Genomic DNA, 21,988 nt, shown 5'->3' with positions numbered 1-21,988 from the left:
CCGCCCCGGCGGCGGGGGCCCGCCGCCCGGGCGCGGCCCCCCCCCGCCGCCGGCGCGGCCCCCCCGTCCTCCTTCTCTTCCCCCCCTCCCTCTCTCCCCCCCCCCCCCTCCCTTCTCTCCCCCCCCTCCCTCCCTTCTCTTCCCCCCCCCTCCCTCCCTTCTCCCCCCCCCTCCCTCCCTTCTCTTCCCCCCCTCCCTCCCTTCTCTTCCCCCCCCTCCCTCCCTTCTCTTCCCCCCCCTCCCTCCCTTCTCTTCCCCCCCCTCCCTCCCTTCTCTTCCCCCCCTCCCTCCCTTCTCTTCCCCCCTCCCTCCCTTCTCTTCCCCCCCCTCCCTCCCTTCTCTTCCCCCCCTCCCTCCCTTCTCTTCCCCCCCTCCTCTTCCCCCCCTCCCTCCCTTCTCTTCCCCCCCTCCCTCCCTTCTCTTCCCCCCCCTCCCTCCCTTCTCTTCCCCCCCCTCCCTCCCTTCTCTTCCCCCCCCTCCCTCCCTTCTCTTCCCCCCCTCCCTCCCTTCTCTTCCCCCCCTCCCTCCCTTCTCTTCCCCCCCTCCCTCCCTTCTCTTCCCCCCCTCCCTCCCTTCTCTTCCCCCCCTCCCTCCCTTCTCTTCCCCCCCTCCCTCCCTTCTCTTCCCCCCTCCCTCCCTTCTCTTCCCCCCTCCCTCCCTTCTCTTCCCCCCCTCCCTCCCTCCCTTCTCTTCCCCCCTCCCTCCCTCCCTTCTCTTCCCCCCCTCCCTCCCTCCCTTCTCTTCCCCCCCTCCCTCCCTTCTCTTCCCCCCCTCCCTCCCTTCTCTTCCCCCCCTCCCTCCCTTCTCTTCCCCCCTCCCTCCCTTCTCTTCCCCCCCTCCCTCCCTTCTCTTCCCCCCCTCCCTCCCTTCTCTTCCCCCCCTCCCTCCCTTCTCTTCCCCCCCTCCCTCCCTTCTCTTCCCCCCCTCCCTCCCTTCTCTTCCCCCCCTCCCTCCCTTCTCTTCCCCCCCTCCCTCCCTTCTCTTCCCCCCCTCCCTCCCTTCTCTTCCCCCCCTCCCTCCCTTCTCTTCCCCCCCTCCCTCCCTTCTCTTCCCCCCCTCCCTCCCTTCTCTTCCCCCCCTCCCTCCCTTCTCTTCCCCCCCCTCCCTCCCTTCTCTTCCCCCCCCTCCCTCCCTTCTCTTCCCCCCCCTCCCTCCCTTCTCTTCCCCCCCTCCCTCCCTTCTCTTCCCCCCCCTCCCTCCCTTCTCTTCCCCCCCCTCTCCCTTCTCTCACTCCCCTCCCCTCCCCTCCCCTCCCCTCCCCTCCCTTCTCTCCCCTCCCTCCCTCCCTTCTCTCCCCTCCCTCCCTCCCTTCTCTCCCCTCCCTCCCTCCCTTCTCTCCCCTCCCTCCCTCCCTTCTCTCCCCTCCCTCCCTCCCTTCTCTCCCCCCTCCTCCTCCCCCCGTCCCCCCCTCCTCCCTCCCCCCCCCCCCCCCCCACCCTCCCCTCGCTGTCAGAAACACAGTCGCTGACACGTGTGACCTGTAAAGGAAAACAGGAAATGGTTAAATTATGTAGCATCTACAGCACAGGTACAGGCCATTCAGCCCCCTCCCACTCTAATGGCCTCTTACCCTGCCCCTATTCCTTTCTCCCTCATGTATGCTTCAAGTCTCCCCTTAAATGCATCAATGCTATCTCCTTCAACCACTCCATGTAGCAGTGAGTTCCACATTCTCACCACTCTCTGTGTAAGGTATTTCCTCCTATCTCCTAGCTCAGATTTAAGCCCTATTGTTTTGGATTCATCCACAAAACAATATATCACAGCATCCAATCGAACCGCTACATAATTTTAAATTAGTCAACTGATACTAACATGAGAAAATACAAAGAAATATAATAAAAGAAATGAAAGATATTGAAAAGGCAGGGAGAAAGTGTAAATAGCTGAGGCAGTGTACTAGAAACAGGAAATACTAGCAAAGTAGAACAGGATCTGACAGCCTGGGGAGGCAGGCTGACACCAAGGGTGCAAACTTCCCTGCCAACACAGTGCTCTGAAAGAGGGTTCCCACCCCATACAACCCCCGCTAACCCCCAAAAGCTGACGCACACAACCCACATGGCTAGCATCACCTGCCATAAAGAAAAAGACAGGCAGAATGGAAAAGGAGCGGGGTAGCCCTGATAAAGGATGATCTATAAGGTCAGTAGTAAAAAAGGAACTTGGCACTGAAGGTTAGGAAGTAGAATTAGTATGGGTGGAGATAAGAAATAACAAGGGGCAGAAAACACGGGTGGGAGTTGTTTATAGGCCCTCAAACAGTAGCTATACCATTGGACAGTGTATTAATCATCAAATAATAGGAACGTGCAACAAAGGTAATACAATAATCAAGTGGGACATGAATCTTCATAGAGACTGGGAAAAGATAGTCTGGAGGACGAGTTCATGGAATGCATTCGAGACAGTTTCCTAGAACAATACGTCATGGAACCAACCAGGGAACAGATTTTAGATCTTGTATTGTGTCATGAGACTGGGTTAATTAGTAATCTCATAGTAAAGGATCCACTTGGGAAGAGTAATCATAACATGATGGAATTTCACATTGGGTTTGAAAGTGAAATTCTTAAGTACAAAACTAGATTCTTAAACTTAAAGCCAATTACATGGGTATGAGGGGTGAGTTGGCTAAGGTAGATTGGGAAAAGGTATGATGGTAGATAAGCAGTGGCAAACACTTAAATAAATATTCCAAAGTACTCAATGAATATACATTCCATTGAGAAATAACAGTTCCACAGGAAAAGTGATCCATCTGTGGCTAACTAAACATGTTATGGATAGTCTTAGATTAAAAGAGGCTTATAATGCAAAGAATAGTAGTAAGCCTGAGGATTGGGAGAACTTTAGAAACCAGCAAAGAATAATCAAAAAATTACTAAAATGGGAGAAAATAGAATGAGAGTAAACTAGCAAGAAACCGCATGGATGAATTACAACAATTGTACATTCCTGTCTGGCGTAAAAATAAAAAAGGGAAGGTGGCTCAACCGTGGCTATCTAGGGAAATCAGGGATAGTATTAAAGCCAAGGAACTGGCATACAAATTGGCCAGAAATAGCAGCGAACCCGGGGACTGGGAGAAATTTAGAACTCAGCAGAGGAGGACAAAGGGTTTGATTAGGGCAGGGAAAATGGAGTACGAGAAGAAGCTTGCAGGGAACATTAAGGCGGATTGCAAAAGTTTCTATAGGTATGTAAAGAGAAAAAGGTTAGTAAAGACAAATGTAGGTCCCCTGCAGTCAGAATCAGGGGAAGTCATAACGGGGAACAAAGAAATGGCAGACCAATTGAACAAGTACTTTGGTTCAGTATTCACTAAGGAGGACACAAACAACCTTCCGGATATAAAAGGGGTCAGAGGGTTGAATAAGGAGGAGGAACTGAGGGAAATCTTTATTAGTCGGGAAATTGTGTTGGGGAAATTGATGGGATTGAAGGCTGATAAATCCCCAGATGGACTGCATCCCAGAGTACTTAAGGAGGTGGCCTTGGAAATAGCGGATGCATTGACAGTCATTTTCCAACATTCCATTGACTCTGGATCAGTTCCTATCGAGTGGAGGGTAGCCAATGTAACCCCACTTTTTAAAAAAGGAGGGAGAGAGAAAGCAGGGAATTATAGACCGGTCAGCCTGACCTCAGTAGTGGGTAAAATGATGGAATCAATTATTAAGGATATCATAACAGCGCATTTGGAAAATGGTGACATGATAGGTCCAAGTCAGCATGGATTTGTGAAAGGGAAATCATGCTTGACAAATCTTCTGAAATTTTTTGAGGATGTTTCCAGTAAAGTGGACAAAGGAGAACCAGTTGATGTGGTGTATTTGGACTTTCAGAAGGCTTTCGACAAGGTCCCACACAAGAGATTAATGTGCAAAGTTAAAGCACATGGGATTGGGGGTAGTGTGCTGACGTGGATTGAGAACTGGTTGTCAGACAGGAAGCAAAGAGTAGGAGTAAATGGGTACTTTTCAGAATGGCAGGCAGTGACTAGTGGGGTACCGCAAGGTTCTGTGCTGGGGCCCCAGCTGTTTACATTTTACATTAATGATTTAGACGAAGGGATTAAATGTAGTATCTCCAAATTTGCGGATGACACTAAGTTGGGTGGCAGTGTGAGCTGCGAGGAGGATGCTATGAGGCTGCAGAGTGACTTGGATAGGTTAGGTGAGTGGGCAAATGCATGGCAGATGAAGTATAATGTGGATAAATGTGAGGTTATCCACTTTGGTGGTAAAAACAGAGAGACAGACTATTATCTGAATGGTGACCGATTAGGAAAAGGGAAGGTGCAACGAGACCTGGGTGTCATGGTACATCAGTCATTGAAGGTTGGCATGCAGGTACAGCAGGCGGTTAAGAAAGCAAATGGCATGTTGGCCTTCATAGCGAAGGGATTTGAGTACAGGGGCAGGGAGGTGTTGCGACAGTTGTACAGGGCCTTGGTGAGGCCACACCTGGAATATTGTGTACAGTTTTGGTCTCCTAACTTGAGGAAGGACATTCTTGCTATTGAGGGAGTGCAGCGAAGATTCACCAGACTGATTCCCGGGATGGTGGGACTGACCTATCAAGAAAGACTGGATCAACTGGGCTTGTATTCACTGGAGTTCAGAAGAGTGAGAGGGGACCTCATAGAAACGTTTAAAATTCTGACGGGTTTGGACAGGTTGGATGCAGGAAGAATGTTCCCAATGTTGGGGAAGTCCAGAACCAGGGGTCACAGTCTAAGGATAAGGGGTAAGCCATTTAGGACCGAGATGAGGAGAAACTTCTTCACCCAGAGAGTGGTGAACCTGTGGAATTCTCTACCACAGAAAGTAGTTGAGGCCAATTCACTAAATATATTTAAAAGGGAGTTAGATGAAGTCCTTACTACTTGGGGGATCAAGGGGTATGGCGAGAAAGCAGGAAGGGGGTACTAAAGTTTCATGTTCAGCCATGAACTCATTGAATGGCGGTGCAGGCTAGAAGGGCTGAATGGCCTGCTCCTGCACCTATTTTCTATGTTTCTATGTTTCTAAACATAAAACAAGATTATAAGAGCTTCTACAAGTATGTAAAAAAAAAAGAGAGCAGCAAAAGTAAGTGTTGGTCCCTTAGAGGCTGAGACAGGAGAAGTTATAATGGCAAAGACTTTAAACAAATATTTTGTTTCGGTCTTCACAGTTGAAGACACCAAAAGCACACCAAAAATAGTGTGGAACCAAGCAGCTAATGAGAGTGAGGAACTTGAAGTAATTAATATCAGTAGAGAAAAAGTATTTGAGAAAATAATGGGACAAAAGCCAACAAATCCTCTGAACTTGATGGTCTACATTCTATGGTTCTTAAAAGAGGTGGCTGCAGAGATAGTGGATGCATTGGTTGTGATCTTCCAAAATTCCCTAAATTCTGGAATGGTCCCAGCAGATTGGAAGGTAGCAAATGTAACCACACTATTCAAGAAAGGAAGGGGAAGAGAAAGCAGGGAACTATAAGCCAGACGTCGGGAAAATGCTGGAATGCATTATTAAGGAAGTGGTAACAGGGCACTTAGAAAAACATTATGTAATTAGGTCTCATCCACACCTTTGTTACCTCTAGACTTGACTATTCCAATGCACTCCTGACTGGCCTCCCACATTCTACCCTTTGTAAACTTGAGGTCATCCAAAACTCGGCTGCCTGTGTCCTAACTCGCATCAAGCCCCGTTCACCCATCACCTCTGTGATCGCTGACCTAAATTGGCTCCCAGTTAAGCAATGCCTTGATTTCAAAATTCTCATCCTTGTTTTCAAATCCCTCCATGGCCTCGCCCCTCCCTATCTCTGTAATCACCTTCAGCTCCACAACCCTCTAATTCTGCCCTCTTGAGCATCTCATTATAATTGCTCAACCATTGTTGGCTGTGCCTTCAGTTGCCGAGGCCCTAAGCTCTCTAATTCTCTCCCTAAACCTCTCCGGCTCACTATCTCTCTTTCCTCTTTAAGATGCTCCTTATAACCTACCTCTTTGATCTCTTTCTTAGGCAGTCCCCTGGAGTCGAGGATAAATTGCTTTCATACTAAAATGAGTTCTAAGGTGACTGATGAGACCAATGCCGGACCTACAGTCTCTGTCACAGGTGGGGCAGACGGTGGTTGGAGGGACGGGTGGATGGGGTGCTTGATTTGTCGTATGCTCCTTCCACTGTTTGTCCTTGGCTTCCGCATGCTCCTGGCGAAGAGACTCTAAGTGTTTGCCGCTTTCTCGGATGCTTCTCCTCCACTTTGAGACCACTCTTGGGCCAGGGATTCCTAAGAGTCAGTGGGAATGTTACATTTTTTCAAGGAGGCTTTGAGGGTGTCTCGAAGCGTTTTCTCAGCCCTCCTGGGACTCATCTGCCATGACGTAGCTCGGAGTAGAATGCTTGTTTCAGGAGTCTAGTATAGGGCATACGGACAATGTGGCCCATCCATTGGAGCTGATCGAGCGTGGTCAATGCCTCAATGCTGGGGATGTTGGCCTGAGAGAGAACGCTGACGATGGTTCAAGAATCCTGCTCAGTCGTCTCCTCCAAGTGGCTGAAGAGCTCCTCCCAGATTCGCAATGTGGATTCTGACCACTAAAGGGCATAATGGACATGATCTTCACCGCGCGAAAAATCCAAGAAAAATGTAGGGAGCAGCATGAACCTCTGTACATGGCTTTCTTTGACCTCACAAAGGCCTTTGACTCTGTCAACCGTGAGGGATTATGGAGTGTCCTTCTCAAATTCACCTGTCCTCAAAAATTTGTCACCATCCTCCGCCTGCTTCTCGATGACGTGCAAGCCGTGATTCTTACCAATGGATCCACCACAGACAAGGGGTCAAGAAAGATTGTGTCATTGCACCAACGCTCTTCTCAATCTTCCTCGCTGCAATGCTTCATCTCACCTATAACAAACTCCCCGCTGAAGTGGAGTTAATTTACAGGACAAGCGGGAAATTGTTCAACCTCCGACACCTCCAGTCCAGATCCATGGTTGTTCCAACCTCTGTCATTGAATTACAGTATGCAGACGATGCTTGTGCTTGTGTACACTCGGAGGATGAACTCCAAACCATCGTTAACACCTTCACTGAAGCGTACGAGAGTCTGGGCCTTACATTAAACATCAGTAAGACAAAGGTTCTCTACCAACTTGCCTCTGCCATGCGGTACTGTTCCCCGATTATCAAGATTCATGATGAGACCTTGGACAATGTGGACAACTTCCCATACCTTGGGAGCCTACTATCGGCAAGGACAGACATCGATGACAAAGTCCAACACCGCCTTCAGTGTGCCATTGCAGCCTTTGGCCGCCTGAGGAAAGACCAGGATCTCAAACCCGGCACCAAGCTCATGGTCTACAGAACAGTAGTGATACCCGTCCTCCTATATGCTTCAGAGACATGGACTATGTACAGTAGGCACCTCAAAGCACTGGAGAAGTACCACCAACGCTGCCTCTGCAAAATCCTGGAAATTCATTGGCAGGATAGGCGCAAGCTTTTGGTCATTCTGCCCTAATTTGTCCTTCTGTGATTCGGTGTAAATTGTTTGTCTTATGACATTCCTGTTAAGCGTCTTGGGACGTTTTATTATGTTAAAGTTGTTGTTGTAGGCAGCGTCAATAAGGTTTTATGAAAGGGAAATCATGTTTCCCAAATGTATTAGTTTTTTGAGGATGTAACTAGCAGGGTAGATAATGGGGAACCAGTGGATGTAGTAATTTTGGATTTCCAAAGGGCATTTGATAAGGTGACAGAAAAAAGATTGCTACGCAAGGTAAGGGCTCATGGTTTGGGGTAATCTATTAGCATGGATAGAGGATTCGTTAACTGACAGAAAACAGAGTCAGGATAAATGGGTAATTTTCCGGTTGGCAGGCTGTAACTAGGGTGTGATATAAGGATCAGGGCTTGTGCTGCACCTATTTACAATCTATATTAATGACTTAAATGAAGGGATCGAGTGCAATGTATTCAAGTTTACTGATGATACAAAGCTAGGTGGGAAAATAAGCTGTGAGGATACAAAGAGCCTGCAAAGGGATGTAGACAGGTTAAGTGAGTGGGCAATAAGGTGAGTGCAGCTCCAACAATACTCGAGAAGCTCAACACCATCCAGGACAAAACAGCCTGCTTGATTGGCACCCTAGTCACCACCTTAAACATTCACTCCCTGCACCACCGCGCACCATGGCTGCAGTGTGTAACATCTACAAGATGCACTGCAGCAACTTGCCAAGGCTTCTTCGGCAGCACCTCCCAACCCTGTGACCTCTACCACCTAGAAAGATAAGGGCAGCAGGTGCATGGGAACACCACCACCTGCAAAGTCCCCTCCAAGTTACTCAGCAGTCTAACTTGGAAATATATTACCATTCCTTCATCGTTGCTGAATCAAATTCCTGGAGCACCCTCTCTGACAGCACTGTGTGAGTACCTTCACCACACAAACTGCAGCGGTTCAAGAAGGCGGCTTACAACCACCTTCTCAAGGGCAGTTAGGAATAGACAATAAATGCTGGCCGTGCCAGCAATGCCCACATTACAGGAATGAATAATTAAAAAAAAAAGAATGAGAGGTGACGAGATTCTGAGGGGGATTGACAGGGTAGATGCTGAGAGGTTGTTTCCCCTGACTGGAGAGTCTTGAACTAGGAGATATAAGGGTCAAGTTTCGGCCTGAGTTGCTCCAACTGGTTTAGAATGGAGTATCTTAGAAATTGCAATTCTCGGCATTTAGTTTGCTCCAGTTCTAGTCAGAACAGTTTCATTTTGGAACAGATTTTTATTTTCAAAAGGGGGCGTGTCCAGCCACTTAAGCCTGTTTTGAAAGTTTAGGCAGTGAAAACTTACTCCAAACTAACTTAGAATGGAGTAAGTGTAGATTTTTACACGCTCAGAAAAACCTTGCCTACACTTTAGAAATCAGGCGTAGGGTACAAATCAGGCGTAGGGAACGGGGGGAAGGGAAGTAATTAAATTTTACAAGCATTCAACAGTCTTATACAAATAAAGAGCCATTCTGACTAAAAAATTATAAACAAAGCAAAGACAAAATATTGAATATTCCTACCTGTGAGAAGCAGCAGCAGCCTTCGAGCTGCGGTGCTTCAGGCAGGCCTTCCATGTAGGAGACAGGGGCGGTGTCAGTGACTGAGGCGGCCGAAGACACAGCAAGCAGCCTTCGAGCTGCGGTGCTTCAGGCAGGCCTTCCATGTAGGAGACAGGGGCGGTGTCAGTGACTGAGGCGGCCGAAGACACAGCAAGCAGCCTTCGAGCTGCGAGGGAGGCTGAGGCCATTCGGCCAGGGACAAGGAGAGGCAGCCAGCTAGCCAGTTTGAAACTTAAATTTGTAATAGCAGAATGGGTGCTGCATTGTCAACACCACGTATTATGCAATGGTTCGCCAGCAATTCACTGCATAGGAGAGAATTGATTAGAGCTCACCGCACCAGGAACGTCATAGCCCGTAGGCTGATGGGCAGGAGACCTTAACCACGTCGACAATATCGAGCCAGGCGCTCGTACCTGGACATGAACAAGGCTGATTGTGTCAAAAGGCCGCGTTTCCGCAGAGAAGTTGTCGTTGAGATCTGTGATATGATGAGAGCAGATTTGCAGCCCAGAAGCAGAACGCCAACTGCCTTGTCTGTTGAAGTGAAGGTAACAGCTGCACTTGCCTTCCATGCCTCGGGATCGTTTCAGGCTACAACTGGAGATGTGTGCACCATATCTCAATGTGCAATACATGGCTGCATTTACCAGATCACGGCTGCACTGTATGCGCGGAGGAATGACTTCATCAATTTCCCAATGACCGCACAAGCGATCCATGAGAAGGCTGTGGGTTTCTTCAGGATTGCTGGCTTCCCAAAGGTACAGGGCTGCATTGATTGTACCCACATCACCTTGCGAGCACCTGTGGAGGATTCTGAGCAGTACAGGAATAGAAAAGGTTTCCACTCTATCAATGTACAGCTCGTGTGTGACGACAAGCAACGCATCATGTCAGTCGATGCGAGATACCCTGGCAGCACCCACGATGCGTTCATCCTACGCGACAGCGTTCTATCTGACATGTTTGAGCAGCAGCCAGTAGGGCAGAGCTGGCTACTGGGAAACAAAGGGTATGGCCTGACCACCTGGCTCATGACGCCCCTACGCGTGACACGGGCAGAAGCTGACCGTCAATACAACATGGCGCACATTGCGACGTGCAGCATCATTGAGTGGACCATTGGCATATTGAAACAGCGATTCCGATGCCTGGACCATTCCGGAGGACAGTTGCTATACTCTCCTCAGATTGTCGGTCACTTCACTGTTGTGTGCTGCATGCTCCATAACTTAACCATCATGAGGCAGCAGGAGTTGGTAGTGGAACCAGAAGACCCACGTGAGGGTCCAGTGCATGATGGTAGTATTTTGGAAGAGCAGGATGAGGATGATGACAATCAGGAAAGCATGCAAGTGCCTGATGCCGGAGCACGTCTCCAATCTCCGGCACCACTACACAGGGAGGCGTGGGCTGGGACGGTGGGACGCTCGGTGTTCCAGACGGCAGTACTAGAGAGAGAGGCACGGGCTGGGATGGTGGGACACTCGGTGTTCCAGACGACAGCACTCGAGTGTGAGCCGTGGGCTGGGATGGTGGGTGAATGGGTGTAAACTGCTCCATTATATCACCAGCACCACTGGGATCCGCAACGTCGAAATCAAAACCATGGAAGGTGGAACCAGAACCTATGCAAGGGGTTGAAACTCTGATGCCCCTTAATGTGGGCTCATAAACATTAATTTGGAAGCTCTCCCCTGTATACATTTCAGTCATCGCCGCCATCATCCAGTCTGGTTGTACTAGTTCTTGTTCTGGATCTTCAGGATCCTCAGGGTTGGCATCATCATCGTCATCATCATCGTCATCATCATCATCATCATCATGTTCTGCAAAATACATCAGAACAGTCAAATGCTTAACAGCAAGGGAGGGGGCCGGATGGATGGCATGAGTACTCTCACACATAGCAGGCCTGGCAGCAGGTTGATTTAAAGGGCCACGATGCATTTTCAGGACTTACCCTTTTCCTCGCGTGCGGGCCCAGCTTGTGCTGTACTGATTGCTTTTCTCCATGTACGACTCATCATAGCAGCTACCCTTTGTTCCAAGGGTGTCAGTGGATGCAGATTGGGCGTGCCTCCTGTTCGAGTTGCTTCCCTTTTGTTGTGGGCCAATTTCTTCTGCAAAGAGTAAAATATAACTTTTTACAGAGTGCGTCTTTCTGCAGGGTGGGACATACAGATAGTCACGTTACAATTACGATTACATTAAAAAAACTAAAATATTACTTACACTAACTACTTGACCAAGGTTGTGCCATTTCTTTTTACACTGGCTTCCAGATCTCCTGGTATGCACCAATGCGCAGTAATCTTCTGCAACTTGGTTCCAGCGTTTCTTCATTTCTTTAGGTGGCACTTTTATGTGACCTCTGTTGCTGGTATCTAGCTCCTGCCATTTCTGCTCAATGACGTTGACTAATATCTCCACTTCCTCATGCAAGAAATTCTTTGTTCTTGGTGGACGTTGTTCCATTGCTGTATTGAATTGACACTCTTATTTTTCAAAACATACCGTCCTTAATTTGCATGCACCTATGCAGCACCTGTTCTGGAAGCTTAGCAGCAAAAAGCAGCACTCACTGACTTCAGCAGGTGATTTATTCAACAGTGCTGCTAAAAGCACTCCTTCAGACACCAAAAAATCACCAAAATTCAATCCCAAGCCTTTCCAGAGGTCCACGAGACAAATCAGCACTTTTCTTTAAGTTCCTTTAAAAATGGCCAAGTGCCAATGTTTCTGGGCTACTGCGCGTGCGCTCCAACGTGCAGGGCTGCCGGCACGATGTTCCCTCATTTGACTTAGTCCTGCCCCCCCCCCTCCACTTGCAGAATCAGCACGACTCCGTGGCTCCGCCCCCCGCTGCTGTCTGCGCGCCGCGCCGAGCTCCTAGGGACAAGCAAGGAGCTCGAGAATTACGAGGTAGATTTTTGTCGCGCTTTTAGGCACGAAAAACGGGCATCCATGTCGGGGCTGCGCAGTTCTAGTTCTGAAACTTGATAACGGGTCGGATATTTAAGACTGAGATGAGGAGGAATTTCTTTACTCAGGGTTGTGAATATTTGGAATTCTCTACCACAAATGGCTGTGGATGCTGGAGCATTGAATATATTCAAAGCTGAGATAGATACATTTTTGGACTCTTGGGGAATCAAGGGATATGGAGATTGGGTGGGAAAGTGGAGTTGAGGTTGATGATCAGCTATGATATTGAATGGCGGAACAGGCTCGAGGGGCTGAATGACCTACTCCTGCTTCTAATTCTTATATTCTTGAAATGGGAGCTATTGTTAAGGTATGAAGTTATTAAAGTCAATAATAAGGTTAGAGGGCTGTAAAGTGCCTAATAGAATGATAAGATGCTGCTCCTTGAGCTTGTAATGAGCTTCATTGAAACAAGATACAAGACCAAAGACAGAGATGTCAGAGTGGCAGTGGGAAGTGACAAGTGACAGGAAGTTCAGGTTCACACTAATGGAAATGTTGGGCAAAGTGATCACCTAATCTGCATTTGGTCTCCCCAGAATAGAGGACAGCAGCAGATACTGTTGTAATGACGGTTGTATTCCCTAGAATTTAGAAGGTTAAGGGGTGATCTGATTCAAGTTTTCAAGATATTAAGGGGAATAGATAGGGCTGATAGAGAGAAATTATTTCTGTTGGTTGGGGATTCTAGGACTCAGGGGCAGAGTCTTAAAAATTAGAGCCAGACCTTTCAGGAGTGAAATTAGGAAACACTTCTACACAAAAAGGCCCCAAGTTTCCACATGATTTGCTCCTGATTTTTAGGAGCAACTGGTGTAGAACGGAGTATCTTAGAAATCGGAATTCTCGTCATTTAGTTTGCTCCAGTTCTAGTCAGTTAGAACAGTTTCACTTTGGAACAGAATTTTTTTTTCAAAAGGGGGTGTGTCCGGCCACTTACGCCTGTTTTCAAAGTTTCGTCAGTGAAAACTTACTCCAAACTAACTTAGAATGGAGTAAGTGAAGATTTTTGTACGCTCGAAAAAACCTTGTCTACACTTCAGAAAATCAGGCCTAGGTTAAAAATCAGGCGTTGGGAATGGTGGGCGGCGGGGGGGGGTTTAAAGGGAAGTTTACAAACATTAAACACTTCAGTTTTACAAATAAAGAGCCATCATCAATAATAAATGATAAATACATCAATAAATCAACCAATAAATCAAATCAAAAAAAATTAATAAGAAATAATTTTTAAAAAAAATCAATAAATAAAACATTTTCTACTTACCGACTGCAGCACCGGGAGCCCTCCAACAGCGTACTGGGATGCCCCCCCCCCCCCCCAGTGTGTCACTGTCAGTGTCTCTCTATCTCTGTCTGTCTGTGTGTGTCTCTCATTCTCTGTCTGTCAGTGTCTGTGTTTCTGACAGCGAGGGGAGGGGGAGGGGGGGGAGGATATGGGGGGGGGGGGGGAAGGAGATTGGGGGGGGGGAAGGAGAAGGGGAGGGAGGCTGAACAGTTCGGGCCCGAGACTTCGGGCAGGGCCCAGCACCAGCACCAGATTTGCAGGTTGGGTCGGGTCGGGGGGGTGGTGGGAGGGAGGTCAGGTCGGATCCATTCCGGGGGTGGGGGGGAGCGGGAGTCGGGTCGGGTCCAGTGGGGGGGGGGAGGGAGCGGGAGTCGGGTCGGGTCCAGTGGGGGGGGTGGGGAGGGGGGAAGGGAGCGGGAGTCGGGTCGGGTCCAGTCGGGGGGCAGAAGTCGGGTCGGGGGTGGGAGCGGGAGTCGGGTCGGATCCAGTCCGGGGACGGGGAGGGGAGCGGGAGTCGAGTCGGGTCGGGTCCGGGCGGGGGGGGGGTCGGGTCGGGTCCAGTCGGGGGGGAGCAGGAGTCGGGTCGGGTTGGGTCCGGGGGTGGGGGGAGCCGGGACCCGGGTCTGGTCCAGTCGGTGGGGGGGGGAGCGGGAGTCCGGTCCGGTCCGGGGGTGGGGGGAGGGAGGGAGAAGCGGGAGTCGGGTCGGGGGGGATGGAGGGGGAAGCGGGAGTCGGGTCAGGTTCGGGGGGGGTACCGCCGGGGGTCGGGTCCAGTCGGGGGGGGGGGGGCAGGAGTCGGGTCGGGTCCAGTCGGGGGTGGGAGCGGGGGTCGGGTCGGGTCCGGGGGCGGGGGTTGGGGGGGCGCGGGAGTCAGGTCTGGTCCGGAGGCGGGAAGCAGGAGTCGGGTCGGGAGGAAGCAGGAGCTGGCCGTGGGAGGAGCCTTATTCACGTAGCCCCAGTGAGGCCATTCGGCCAGGGCTAGGGGCTGCTTGCTTCGGCCCCTCCCATACAGTTTCGGGCGCCTGGAGCTACTGCACTTGCGCGCCCACTGTAGTGCGCATGTGCAGAGGTCCCGGCACTGTTTTCAGCGCAGGGACCTGGCTCCGCCCCCTACAGCTCCTGCTGCGCTGCGCCGAGGGCCAGAGGACCTGCAGGGAGGTGGAGAATACGGAGGTTTTTTTTAGGCGCACTTTGTGGCGCGAAAAACGGGCATCCGGGTCGGGACTGCGCCGTTCTAGGCACGGCTCGAAACTTGGGCCCATTGGGTGGTAGAAGTTTGGAACTCTCTTCTGCAAATGTCAATTGATGCTAGATCAATTGTTAATTTTAAATCGGAGATTGATCGATTTTTGTTAACCAAACGTCTGAAGTGTTATGGGCCAAAGGGGGGTATATGGAGTTAGGTTGCAGATCGGCCATGATCTAATTGAATGGCGGAACAGGCTCGAGGAGGAGGGTGGAATAGGAACAAGGAATAGAGTAAGGATTGAAGAGAGAGTCTGAACCCTTGGTGTCAGCTTGCATTTTATCTTTCCTTTAGGCTGCTGGATCCTGTTTCAATTTGCAAGTTTCTCCTGTTTCCATTTCAAACCGCCACTCCACCCCAGTTCTCTGTATCTCTTAGATTTCTTTTATTATGCTTCCTATCATCTCATGTTAATATCATTTCAGCCACTTAACCATCTTATGCTTTCCTTTTAAGCTCTTTAAAGGTGATCTTATGCACGTTTCCTCTGCGTATGTTTGCTTTATATTGTTTTTATGATGAAAGCAGCGGGGGAATTCTGTCTGAGGAATTTCAAAGTGCAAATAGTAGCAGGAATAACGAAGGCAGGACTGTGCAGAGAATGCTGTAGACTCTGCTGATGCTTTGTTCTCCCTACTGTTCGGACAGATGAATCTATTCTGTGGGAAATAGTTCCTGAAGCTTGTTTTTCTAAAGACTTTCAGGAGTTGCAATGTATTCAAATTTACGTGTCTGATCAAAGAAATTTATTTAATGCAAATCTTTTACTAATGAAATTTGCATTAAGTGAAGCAGCTGTTTCATTTATGCTCCTCCAATGGAATTCTGAATGATGTTTCAGAACTGGAAGTCTGCACTTAAGTGTGTCATTATGCTATAGGGGCTAATACCTGCAGAGTGGGAGTGCCCAACACGTGGCCTGTGGCCTAAATCTGGCCGATGAGCTTCTTTCATCTGACTCCTGCTTCTATTCATATCAAGCACACGAAAGTTGATTTCAACTGCAGTTATTTTCATTGGCAGTTGAAACTTAACTGCAGCTGAAATTGGCTTTGTTCGCTTCAGATAGACAAAGTCGAGGATGAGTGGTTCAGTTGCAGGCCATAAAGCCTCCCTGGCCTGGAGGAGTAAATTTAGAACAAGCAGGGAACAGCCTTTGTGCAACACAAAAATGATATTGGCATGACACAAAGCCCAAGGCACTGTAGTATATAAAAACTGTAATCAGAATCATTTCTGGGTCTTAATCTAGCCCAGATTGATGGAATGAAAATGTGCTGTAATGGTCATAATAAAATGAGTTTGGTTAGCCTGCAATCAATTCCGAGCAAGTGTAAATTCACAAAATAAAACTGTCCATAATCAAACTAAATTGACTACAGAATCGATTTGGGGAAAATGGAAATGCCATACTAGAGGGTAATTTTCTGAGGAAGGATTCAAAGCATATTTTTGAGTAGAGTACAAGGAACTGATTTTTGCATTTGACGTGCACTATATAACCTCGATGCTAATGGTGGATAAAATAAATGTAGAAATCATTCCACCAACAGCACTGATAATCTCTCCACAGAACCAGAAATGTTTGCAGCATAGAAGGAGGTCACTCGACCATTGTGTCTGTGCCAGCTCTTAGTTAGAGCAATTCTAAACTAATCCCACTGATCTGCTTTTACCCATAGTCTAGTATCTTCCTCTACTTCAAATATTTGTCCAATTTTCCACTAAAAGGCCCAGTAACCTCTGTCTCAACCACTTCCTGTGGCAATGTATCTCATACTCCAGCAACCTATTGTGCAAATGGCTTTCTTCTAACGTTGTTGTTTTCGTGACTATTTTAAATTGGTGACCTCTGATTCTCCAAATAGAGGAAATAGTCATTCCCTATTCACTCTATCAAAACCTTTCATCATTTTAAATCTCCTCTTGGCCGCCTTGCTCCAGAGGAAATAGCCCCAGTATCATCTTGCTGAATCTACATTGTACATTATCTATGGCTTTAATTTTCTTTCTGTAATGGAGTGCCAAAAACTGTACACTTGTCTTGTCCTTCGAGCTGGAAACAAACCAACAGCCTAAGGATGCTTTGATGCAAACAACTATAAAACCTAATGGGGTATTAGCAATATCTTGAAAAACCTTTGGTTTACTTCTGGCATTCAGTATCAACATAACAGTTGTGGCTCCTCTGTTAAATTTTGGGATCCTTACATGATCAGAAGAGAATGTGTTTCAGAAGGTTATAATGTTAGACCAGGGTTAACTGTCAGGAAGAGAGGGTTCTAAACAGAAATAATAGATTATTACATCTGATAGTTTGTTGAGTAGCAAACATTCTAGTGTCCTGGATGATACTGTTTTCTTAAGAAATAAGAGCAGGGTTTAATATGAACATGAAAGAACCATATGACTGATAATCATTTACACTGCACAATACAGGTATCTCTAATTAAATCTTTTGTTAGGAGACTGGTTACCTGGAGCTGTTAGCTCCTTTCATGCATAATGATAGATCAATCTAAAATCTTCAGTGCATTATGATTCAGAATGGTATCTATAAAATTAGTCATCTTTAAAGTTGATGAATAATTTATAGTGTATTATTGGCAGATACACTTTTCAGTATTAGATTAGAAGCTGTGGGGATTCATTATTCAGTTGAAAACTAGCAGGGATTCATTTTCACCAAGGATTCATTTTCAGTTGCTGCTGTAAACAAAGCATGTTTTAATCTGTATTGAATGGGGAAGTGCATATTGCTTCCGTAAATTAATATGGAGGATGATATTAAAAATATAACCAATGCAAAGTCGCAAGTAATTAACTTAAGTACCAAAAATTCACAGTGCACAAGATAAAAGTTCACGGGGTTGGGGGTAATATATTAGCATGGATAGAGGATTGGCTAACTAACAGAGAACAGAGAGTTGGGATGAATGGTTTATTCTCTGGTTGGCAACCAGTAATGGGGTGCCACAGGGATCAGTGCTGGGACCCCAACTATTTACAATCTATATTAACGACTTGGAAGAAGGGACTGAGTGTAATGTAGACAAGTTTGCTGATGATACAAAGATGGAGGAGGAAAAGCAATGTGTGAGGACACAAAAAAATCTGCAAAAGGACATAGACAGGCTAAGTGAGTGGGCAAAAATTTGGCAGATGGAGTATAATGTTGGAAAATGTGAGGTCATGCACTTTGGCAGAAAAAAAATCAAACAGCAAGTTATTATTTAAATGGAGAAAGATTGCAAAGTGCCACAGTATAGGGACCTGGGGGTACTTGTGCATGAAACACAAAAGGATAGTATGCAGGTACAGCAAGTGATCAGGAAGGCCAATGGTATCTTGGCCTTTATTACAAAGGGGATGTAGTATAAAAGCAGGGAAGTCTTGCTACAGCTATACAGGGTATTGGTGAGGCCACACCTGGAATACTGCATGCAGTTTTGGTTTCCATATTTACGAAAGGATATACTTGCTTTGGAGGCAGTTCAGAAAAGGTTCACTAGGTTGATTCTGGGGATGAGGAGGTTGACTTATGAGGAAACGTTGAGTAGGTTGGGCTTCTACTCATTGGAGTTCAGAAGAATGAGAGATGATCTTATTCGAAATGTATAAGATTATGAGGGGTCTTGACAAGTTGGATGCAGAGAGGATGTTTCCACTGATAGGGGAGACTAGAACTATAGAGGGCATGATCTTAGAATAAGGGGCCGCCCATTTAAAACTGAGATGAGGAGGAATTTCTTCTCTCAGAGGGTTGTAAATCTGTGGAATTTGCTGCCTCCGAGAGCTGTGGAAGCTGGGACATTGAATAAATTTAAGACAGAAATAGACAGTTTCTTGAACGATCAGGGGTTATGGGGAGCGGGCGAGGAAGTGGAGCTAAGTCCATAATCAGATCAGCCATGATCTTATTGAATGGCAGAGCAAACTCAAGGGATTGTATGGCCTACTCCTGTTCCTATTTCTTATTCTTATAATTTCTCACCCTGATAACTTCCATTGTAGTTTTGTTATTTTCCTACCGGTGGCACAGTGGTATACAGTCAGGAGAGAGTGGCCCTGGGAGTCCTCAGCATTAAGGACCTCATGACGTCTCATTGCTTTATTTTTGATTAGCATCTCCTATTTCAACACATTCAATTCTCTAAACTGTACATGGCATTGATTATTGCACAGTCCAAATACAGTGACCATTGGAAAAAAGTCCCCATTGCATCATCCACAAAGTGGAGGTAGCAAACTGTAAAATGAAGCCTTGATTTAAAATAATGCATGCTCTGGTAAAAACCTTGAACAACCTTTTTATTCCAACCTAATGGTTCCACACTAGGCTACAAATTTTAAGAGGGGCTGCACTGGCCATATGCAAGAGGAATCCCTCAAAGCAGCAATTTGAGTGCTACTCTACTACTACAGCTTACCCAGTGCAGATTCCAGATTGATAACAGCAATGTTGTTTTTTTTTGAGTATTTTGCACACTGCCAGCCTTGAGTTAATGAACATATTACCTCAACAAACTGCTACTGCTGTATCTTTCCCTTTTAATTAAGTTGAATTTGAATATGTTGTGGTAAAATGCAACGAGGTTCAGTATTAACAGCAGATTTTTTTATGTTTTAGCGTTATATTAAAAGGCCCCCCTCCTCGCTCAGAATTTCCTGAGGGTCAACATAAAATTCAGTACACTGTTTTTGACAGGGCTGGAAACAAGGCTTCATGCAAGTTTACAATTAAAGTGCAGGGTAAGTCTTTTTGATAATTGCACATGCATTGTATAATAATTGAGGGTCATTGTGTCATAAATAAAATATAGCACAAACATTATGCCTTATTTTCTATTTTTATTCTTTCATAACCATAGCTGCCTCTTTTGAGGTGATAATTGTTTTATCGTCTTGAAAGGAATCAATTTAGGCATTTGTAACATGTCTTCATACTGATCGCTACATTCCTCAAATTCTGGCCTCTTGTGCTTCGCCTCACCATTGGTGGCCATGCCTTCAGCTACCTAGGCCCTAAACTCTGGAATTACCTCCCTATACCTCTCCTCTTGCCCCCTCTCTCCTCATTTCAGACGCTTTTTAAAATCTACCTCTTTGTTAAAACTTTTGGTCACCTGTCCTAATATCTCGTGGCTCGGTGTCAAATTTTTTTCTGAATATATCCCTGTGAAATGCCTTGGGACATTTTACTACATTAAAGGTGCTTTGGAAATGCAAGTTGTTGTAATTTACAAACAAAATACATTTTGTGTATTTATTTTTACCAATCCAGGATGTTTTTCACTCTAGTAACCAAAGAGAAAAGCTGAGGCCCATATAGAAAAAGTTAATCTCAAAAATGAAAGCAGTCAAAATTAAGGGCTCAATTTTGCCCAAAGTCGTTTCCCAGAGTTACTAGGCCAGAACTACTCCAAAAATAAATGTGGCAATTTTCCCTGCTCTCTTTTCCAAAATTGGTGCTCACAACCTGTCCAGTAGCCTCGGGGGGGGGGGGGGGGGGTGGAGCCTACTGGTTGCGATGAAAAAACGATGCTGCCCCTTCTGCGCATGTGCGGGGAAAAAAGGATGTTTTTGATGTGATTCCTATGGGTGCGCATGCGCAGAACAGCTCCTCGTCTGCAATCGGCCAGTTTTAAAGAGCCAGTTGTGTGTGTGGGAATGTTGAGTGCTGTGAGAGAACTGTAATTATCATTGGAAAAATTGGAACTGCAATACAAGATGCAACGCGGCACCAGGACCAAGAATTTCTTACAGGATGAAGTGGAGGCACTAGTTACTGTGATTGAGGGCAGATGGCAGGAGCTGGACACCAGCAGAGGTCACATAAAAGTTCCACCAAAAGAATTGAAGAAACGCTGGAACCAACTTGCAGAAGATTACTGTGCAATGGTGACCACCCCGAGGTCCGGAGGCCAGTGCAAAAAGAAGTGGCAGGACCTTGGTCAAGTAGTTAGTGTAAGTAATATTTTCATTTATTCAATTCAATTCAATGCAATTGCAATTGTAAATGTGACCAACTGTATATGTCCCACCCAGCAGAAAGACACCCTCTCTAAAAAGTTATATTTTCATCTTTGCCAGGAAGGTGGCACACAACAAATGAGAAAGAACTCGAACAGGAGGAGGCCCGCCAAATCTGCAGCCACTGACACCCTTGGAAGAGAGGGTCGCTGCTTTGATGGGTCCTGCCTGGAGAAAAGCAACCACCACTGCACAAGCTGGGCCCACACTCTGAGAGAGAGGGTAAGTCCTGCAAATTCCACATTCTGGCTTTGCTAAATGTTAAGTACTGCACGGGCTAGCCATGCTTCAAGTTCATGGGGATGTCTCCGTCAGCTACGCTTCGGTTGATGCAGTGTGCGATCATTCATCGTGGTCATTCAAATCAGCCCGCTGTCTGTGCTGTGTGAGCCTACACAGGCCACCCACCTTGCCCCCTCCTCTGCTGCTAACCATTTGTCTGTTCTGTTATATTTTGCAGAATTTGATGCAGAAGATTCAGATGACGACAAGCCTGAAGAGGAGAACATCTTCCAATCCCACATTCCAGACCAAGAACATGGGGGTGATGGCGAGGGGATGGATGAAGTCCCCACTGTTGTACTCACTTTGGAGGAGGTGCAGGTGTTGCCCATTGACATGCCAGCCTCTTCCCTGAGTAGTGGATTGAGTGTTGGTGGGACATTTCATGGTTTCCCACCATGCGAGGCTGCGGGTTCCAGTGGGATGCAGCGAGGCACACCCAGGGCCCCACCGTCCGAGGCTGCGGGTCGCACTAGGATGCTACGAGCCACACCCAGGGTGAGGAGGGGAAAGAGAGCTCGACCGTGCTCTCCTGAGGTGCAGGATCTAATAGATGTGGTTCAGATGATGGCAATGAGTGCGGAAAGCATTGACCTTATGCGATCACTCCTGGACACCATCAGTGGGGTGGGTGATGAGGTATCGGGACTGTCGGGAGAAGTAACAGCACTCTCACGAGAAATGGGAAGGCTGTCTGTGAGCATGAGGGAAGGAATATCTCAGTCAGCTGAAAACATGTTGGTGCACATGAGGGAGGGAATGTCATAGGTAGCTGATGCGCTGTCTGAACATGAGGGAGGAAATGCCGCAGTTAGTTCAAACATTCTCAGTGAACGCGAGGGATGTAATGTTGTAGGTAGTTGACACAATGTCAGGGCACATGAGGAAGCGAAATTTGGAGTTCGCTGGTGCAATAAGGTAACATGCCCAGACCCCGTGCCCATTGGCAGAATCAACTGCTACTCCCACTCCAATCCCCAGACCAGCCTCTGAAGAGGCCCAAGCCGGGCCTTCCATATTACCG

General features: G+C 47.3%; 1 protein-coding gene across 2 annotated transcripts in view; it reads left to right on the top strand.

Annotated features, from left to right (window-relative positions):
- The window catches only part of srpx (sushi-repeat containing protein X-linked), a 175,445-nt gene that overhangs the window by 103,738 nt on the left and 49,719 nt on the right, over positions 1-21,988 (top strand). For both annotated transcript variants that reach the window (XM_070892920.1, XM_070892919.1), the window contains one exon: positions 19,280-19,401. In XM_070892920.1, the coding sequence (XP_070749021.1) occupies positions 19,280-19,401 (122 nt within the window). The remainder of the gene's footprint in view (positions 1-19,279; positions 19,402-21,988) is intronic.

The sequence above is a fragment of the Pristiophorus japonicus genome, chromosome 11 (genome assembly GCF_044704955.1).
Source record: "Pristiophorus japonicus isolate sPriJap1 chromosome 11, sPriJap1.hap1, whole genome shotgun sequence".
NCBI lineage: Eukaryota > Metazoa > Chordata > Chondrichthyes > Pristiophoridae > Pristiophorus > Pristiophorus japonicus.
This window is presented reverse-complemented; position numbering and strand designations above follow the sequence as displayed.